Here is a 6,623-nt window from a genome sequence, read left to right as displayed (position 1 = left end):
TAAATACATTCATCTTTGTTTAATTTGAATTGGAGCAAGACAGAAATAATGTAGCGGTCATTATATATATATCAACCCAAAAAAAATTATCCAAGGTTGTGTCATTGAGAAACTAAGCATAATGTAGCCGTCACCTAGGTTGTGTTTTGATTTTGTTTCTTAAATAGAAACAGAAATAATGAGAAGAATAAAATAAAATAAAGACGAATTTTTTTTATTTTTAGACAGAACACTTTTACAACTCTATGTCCATCAGCAATTGAACCTTTATTCATCATCGAAACGTTAACGAATACAGTCCAACAAGAATTTAGTTTATACTGGTTCTTTTGATTCAAATTTGAAATCTCTTGTTAAAGAATAAGCACAAAATTATGATACTTACATTGGAAGGATTTGGTAACAAAGAAGAATCAATGCTATATTGATGCAAGATCCATCCACCATCATGGCTAGTACCACTCTTCTCAAAGCGATATCGTTTTCTCATTCCAATGCGCTGGTTAGTTTTATTCGGCATAATCTCTTTTCTGATGTCTTTAGCTTCCCAAGAACCCAACTCGATGGTGCGAACCATCCTCCAGTTGTTAGTCGAGAACTTCCTCTTCAGAGTAGTTAAGAAATAGAGGTCCTTCCCGTCATAAGAATTTTCAATGTTTTCTTCCCAAATTTTCCATAAATTCTTCTCCGTACCAAACAATTCACCTTCAAGAATGGTTCCATAGTTTGGTAGAGGCCTCTCATTGATTTTGTTATGGAGAAAATCTTGAATGAGTTCTTCATCTGTAGGTTTGAACTTCTTGCTTGCACCCAAAGGCAAATTTGTTGAAACCATATTCAAGATTAAAAAAGAAAGAGACAAATAATTAAAGAAATAAGAAGATTATTGAAGTAAGTGGTTTAATAATACGGTAGTAGAGTTTATATATTGGATGAAAGTATCTACTGATTGAAAAAAAGAAAAAGATTGAAATATGACAATTTATGTTCGTTTTGATTTTGCCTGGATGTTTTGGTTCAAAATAATTATGTTATCTTTTTATTTTAATTTTTTTAAAAAAATCTCTAAGATAAAAATTACTCTTTTTAGTTGATATCAACTAAAGTTAAATGTGTCAATTTTTAATATCATATCATCAAAAAATAATTAAATCATATTTTAAATTTAATATTATATCTTCTAATTGAACTTAAAAAGATATCATATGTTATCTTATATTAATAAAATATCTTTCTAATTAACTATGAAAATATCTAAAGACAAAAATTTATAGGGGAGAAGATACAATCACCTAGTTAAAAAAAATTATATTTTAAAAAAATTAATAGACAAAAATTATTTAAAATATGCTCTTTTTATTCTGGGTTCTACATTTTTTTATTTTCATGGTCGTTTTTTGCGAGGAAGAGATTTTTTTGAATTTATGAGTGAATTTTGCACATTGATGATTTGAATAAATTGTGTACTGTAATCTTGCAATCATTACGGTTTTGACCACTTATTAAAATGATTCTCCTCTTCATTATGTTTAACCCACTTTTTTTTTAAATAAACTTTATAGATAATTTTCGTTGATAATGGGTTTCAATTCGGTGGTTAGGAGCTTGCTTGCAAGATATATTCCCCATGTATTGCTCTTTACCTTTAAAATTTGAAAATATAATTGAATTATGGTAATCTATTGTTGGATTTTAAGTATAATAATTGCTACTCTGTGATCTGGTGTTATTTATACTGTATTCTAGCTGCAAATTTTCAATTGTGAATTGAATTTACATTCAAATAATTAAATAATTAACTAATTAGAAAAAAAATATTATTAATTGATGGACATTCTATATGCATGTTAAACAGACAGTAACTGCATGTTTTTAGATAAATGAATAGCTTTATATGTTGAGATTTTTACCTCAAAATCCTTACAAAAGACTACTAATTTCACCTGAACAATTTCTGATATTAGTTGTTTAACACTGTCATTGGTTCCCTTCCAAATTTTCAGAAACTAACATTGGTTGTTTCCATTTACATGAAAACAAGCTTGAAAGAGTTCTCTTAGCCTATGATTGCCATATTCCTAAGTATTTTTGTGTGCATTAATCTGTGGATGCGACCAACATGTAAGTATGTCTCTTTCAAGATTCCAAAATGAACACTCTGGCCCATTATTTTAAAGAATTTTTGTTCATATCAGAACACTTAAGGCAGTGGCTATTGAAAATCCAAATGATGCTGATCAAGCTGCTGAAATTATTCTCAGTGAATTCCACAAAGACTTAATATTGCCACTACCACGGAAGATGTATTTCTGGTAGCTTCTCCTTAATATGCATGTATAATGAAATTGGAATGGCTTCGTTTTCCATGGGATATTGGTCATTTTCTCTATGTATATGCTTGGTCTGCAAATTGATAGTCTAATTATACTCTTCACAGGTCATGAGAAAGAATTATGCTTTTAATTTATTGTTGAAGTATCATTATGCTTTTAATTTATAAAAGTATCGAAAATTATTCTAATTGTATCTCTTCATTAGTGATTCTAAGATTCTTAATGCAAAGTTATAAAAAATGAATAAATGAAGTAATAATTAGTGTCCAAACTCCAAATTATCAAATTTATTGATATTTTATAAATTTATTCTCTGATTAAATATTGATATTTTTTTAAGTTTTTAGAAAAGGATTAGGAGGCATATATGAAAGGGACGTGGCATTCGCTACTGCCATTGAAGATTTTGGAAGTGACCATAATGATTTTCATTTTGCTGCTTTAGGAGATAAACTTCATATTCTTTCTTTCTCAACTACAACTAAAGATCTTTCTTTCAATACTAAATTAAATTGTGAACCTTTTATATAATCAGTACTAGAGAAGTTCACTTGGAAATATGCTATTCTTTTCTATCTCTAAATGGAAATGATTGAATTATCAGCCTCAATTTTAAATCATTTCATGGTGTGGACATATGGAGTTTATATATGAATTGTGTGAGAAATGCTGCTATAGTTACATCATTTTGTTTAGGATGCCATCTAATTAATAATGTTTCCTTTTTGGTGTTCATTATTTTTGTTTTTTATTTGTTTGCTTTAAAAATATAGTTGATGCTAAAAATTATTATAATGACACAAATATGCATGTGTATAGTCAAAAACAGTATGTCTAATTTATTGCAGTTGGAAATTCAAGAATAAATCAAAGACTCAACAAAAATTCTAAGACTGAAATAGAGTGTTTGCTCTTAAAGTTGGGCTCCTGGCAGTTCTCAAATAAACAAGTAATTGGACGGGATTTTGATTCAAATTCAAATTGAAAATGGTTTTATTCCAGGACTTGCAGCTGCATTTTTATTGTTAACAAGAAGAGAAGACATGAGAGAGCGCGCTGCAAGTTTTGAAAGGGGGAGTAGTTGGCACCATATGAGGGAAAGACTTCCTCTTTCGATGTCGCAGAGAAGAGAAGAAGAAAACAACGGTGAAGAAACAAAGAACGATGGGAGAAGGAGAAGAGGGTGGCGACGACAGGGACGGTCACAGAGAAGGATGCCAGATCGATAGAGAAGAGAAGAGAAATGAGGCGACGGCGGTGATGGATGCCACCGCCGCTGTTGGATCCGTAAAACTGTGTCCATTTACCTATCAATCGGCATTCTGCAGAGTTATCCATTTGAGGTTAGTTGTGTACTTGTGTAACGTTTAAATGCATATTTTAAAAATCAGATCATTACTTGATTTCTTTTATCTCTCTCTTTCTCTCTTTCCCTCTGTGATTGAGGCAGTTGTGGAGTATACACAAATCAATTTGTGGTTCAAAATACCTAGACATATCACCAGTGAAAAAGTAGGAGGAATTCACTGGTGATGGAAGCAGTAACTGACAGAGAAGATAGAGAATGTGTATTTTCGACCGGTAGAAAGTCCTAGTCCTAACCTTGCACACTTTGCCCTTCTTCAGAGATGGTGTCAAGCTTTGGAGGGAATAAATTGAAAAAACTAAATCAGCTCTGGCTAAGGATGAGGCTGAGCTTTCAAAATTGAAAAAAGAAGAAAGCACACTTAAAGATATTGTGCAACAGCGAAGCGGTATCCTTTTTCTTTCATGCTGCTCATGACTGACTCTGAACTTGAATGTAATGAAAAACAGCTGCCAGATGCACCAGATAGGACACCGGCTGCCAATATTAAAGGTGGCTGAAGCATTGTATTTTTAGGTACTGCTTTTCTTTGTTATTTATTGTTCTTTCTGCTTTTAAATGATCCCACTATACATTAAGCTTCTCAATAACTAAGCAGAATATTATTTTGATGGGCACCAACACAGGCACTGTCTAAGTCTCTAAGACATTAACTGTAGACGAACTCCTTTATTTAAAGGAGGAGTTTACACTTTTGGAGCCAAACAAAAATGGAACCATTAGCCTAGAAAACATCAAAGCTTTTAGTTTTGTTTCAAATTCTTTTTATATACTTGGTTAAGATGATTGTGTTTGCCATCTCACAAATTTGACATGGTCAGGCCTCGATGAAAAATGCAACAATTGCTCTGGAGTCACACATTATTGACTTTTTTGGATCAGTAAGTTCTATGATTTAACTGTACCAATACTTCCATACATTATATAAATAGCATTTGCACCAATAGTGCTCGCTGATTAAAATGAATTTGGGTTATAGCTTAATGCATTGCAATATAGAAGGATGGATTTTGATGAGTTTCATGCAGGTACACTTATGATGGTTTCAGTGGCTAAGAGAAGGGGGGGTTGAATCTTAGCCCCCTTTTCGCTTGAAACACTTGCTGACCTTCAGAGAAGACTTTTCTGTTTTTGCTCGTCACTGGACACGAGCAACTTTGTTTTGTCTTGTCCCTTGCCACGAGACTTTTCCTTTTTGTCTCGTCACTTGGCACGAGATAGTTCTGGTTTTTGCTCCTGTGTATTTGAAAACAGAAATGGAGTAGAAAAGAGAAGAAGATTGCACCCAGATATATCCTTGTTCGGCTGCTAAGTGCAGTGCAGCCTACATCCAGTCTCCATCACAAACATGATGGAATTTCACTATAATCAATCTGATTAAAACTTGTAAAGTGCTAAGCCAACTTACAAGGGGATTCCCACAGAATCATGATACACAACATAGATGAACAAAGGACCTCTAAGACATCTATGGCTTTTTCTTTTAATTTTGCACTCTCTGCCTTTTTCCGCTCTATGGCTTTTTCATACAAACCTCACTTGTTTGCCTTTTTTTCCATGAGACTCAAGACATGACAAAATTAAACAGAAAAATTACAAAACAGAGAACATTGAAGGAGAAGAGAAATCTGTTAGCTCAGGTAGCTCTGAGAACTCTGTGCCTTGCACTCTCAAATCTTACTCCTTGCTTCAAACAGTGGTTGTTTCCCCTTTTTAAAGAAGAGGAAAGCCTCCACACTTGAAGCCAAAACCGAACCAACTTCTTCCTCCTTCAACAAACACAGAACCGGTTCGGCCACACAGAGAGAGAAGAGATAACCATGCATTAACCAACATGCAATTACCTCTAGTCCTTTCTTGATCATCACCCTTCATCAATCCGGGCTCTCCATCCTTGGCTTGCTCTCCAAGATGGATTTCTGGCCCTTGATGCCTCATGATGATAATGACTTCATCTGCTTCAATCTCTGCCTTCAACCATCACTTCGCCACTCTAGCTACTCCCTGTGGTGGTTGAGCAGAATCAAAGACAAGCCATGCTTCAAGAATCTCTTCTCTTGGCCGAATCTTCAACGTCCCTTTTTGAGCATGAAAGGCTCAAGATTACCTCACCAAATCTAACCACATTTGGTGAAAATCTCAACCACATCTCATTTTTATTTTAATGTGTTTTCTTGCCATCATTAGCTTGATGGTCTTGATGCATGCAGCCTCTTCCTTTTCTTGGTTGAAGAACATTTCTTCCATTGTTTCCTGGACAAGGACCGAAGAAAGAAGAGGAAAGAGATGAGAGAGAATTAAAGAATCTGAAGAAAAGCAATGTAGAGTGGTTAAACACATTAATTTGAGAATAGCTTGCTTTTACTTCCCTTAGAGTGGCGTGCATAGTCATAATAGCCATCAAATCAATCTTCTCTCTCATTCTTATGTTTCCAATGCATTAAATTAAATTTGAATTCCATCCAAAGTGAGGAATGGAATCCGTTGGAAGCATTGAACCATTTTTCTTTGCTTCTTGGGTTCGGTCAAAGCATGAGGAACTTTCTTTTCAAAGAGAATTGGGCTTAGTTGCAATAATCATTAAATCTTGCCCATTTGATTAACATTTGCTTTCCTGATACAATTGATTTCGGATCAAGCATAGAGCACATAAGAAAGCATTTGTTTGGGCTTGCAACAATAATGTTTATTCTGGCCCATTTAATAATTCAGCCTCATATAGCAATGCTGATTTTTAATTTTGGGCTAGCAACATCTTTGTTTTCCGGCCCAAGGTAAAATCTGCACAACAAAATTATTAATTAAGCAAATATGAATTAAGATCAAATTAATAATTTTGTAATTTAATATTTTAATAATGTTTGTTCATCATCAAAATCTAATAAGAGTTTTCCAAACTCATCAATCTCCCCCTTGATGACAAA

The 6,623-nt window shown here is 33.5% G+C and overlaps 1 protein-coding gene across 1 annotated transcript; it reads right to left on the bottom strand.

The window, feature by feature from the left end:
* Positions 1 to 235: 235 nt before the first annotated feature.
* Positions 236 to 835, bottom strand: LOC130939431 (NAC domain-containing protein 79-like). Its single transcript, XM_057867534.1, has 2 exons — positions 386 to 835; positions 236 to 265 (listed from the first exon to the last, which is right to left on the bottom strand). The coding sequence occupies exons 1-2, from the start codon at positions 833 to 835 to the stop codon at positions 236 to 238; spliced, it is 480 nt and encodes a 159-aa protein (XP_057723517.1).
* Positions 836 to 6,623: the final 5,788 nt, after the last annotated feature.

This window comes from Arachis stenosperma, chromosome 7, assembly GCF_014773155.1.
Source record: "Arachis stenosperma cultivar V10309 chromosome 7, arast.V10309.gnm1.PFL2, whole genome shotgun sequence".
Lineage (NCBI taxonomy): Eukaryota > Viridiplantae > Streptophyta > Magnoliopsida > Fabales > Fabaceae > Arachis > Arachis stenosperma.
This window is presented reverse-complemented; position numbering and strand designations above follow the sequence as displayed.

Bases quoted from the DNA above. Each gene is read 5' to 3' on its own strand.
- LOC130939431 (XM_057867534.1), bottom strand. From the start codon at position 835: ATGGTTTCAACAAATTTGCCTTTGGGTGCAAGCAAGAAGTTCAAACCT. The intron at 266-385 runs GTAAGTATCATA...TGATGAATAAAG, and splicing joins TGTTACCAAATCCTTCCAAT to GTTCAATTGCTGATGGACAT.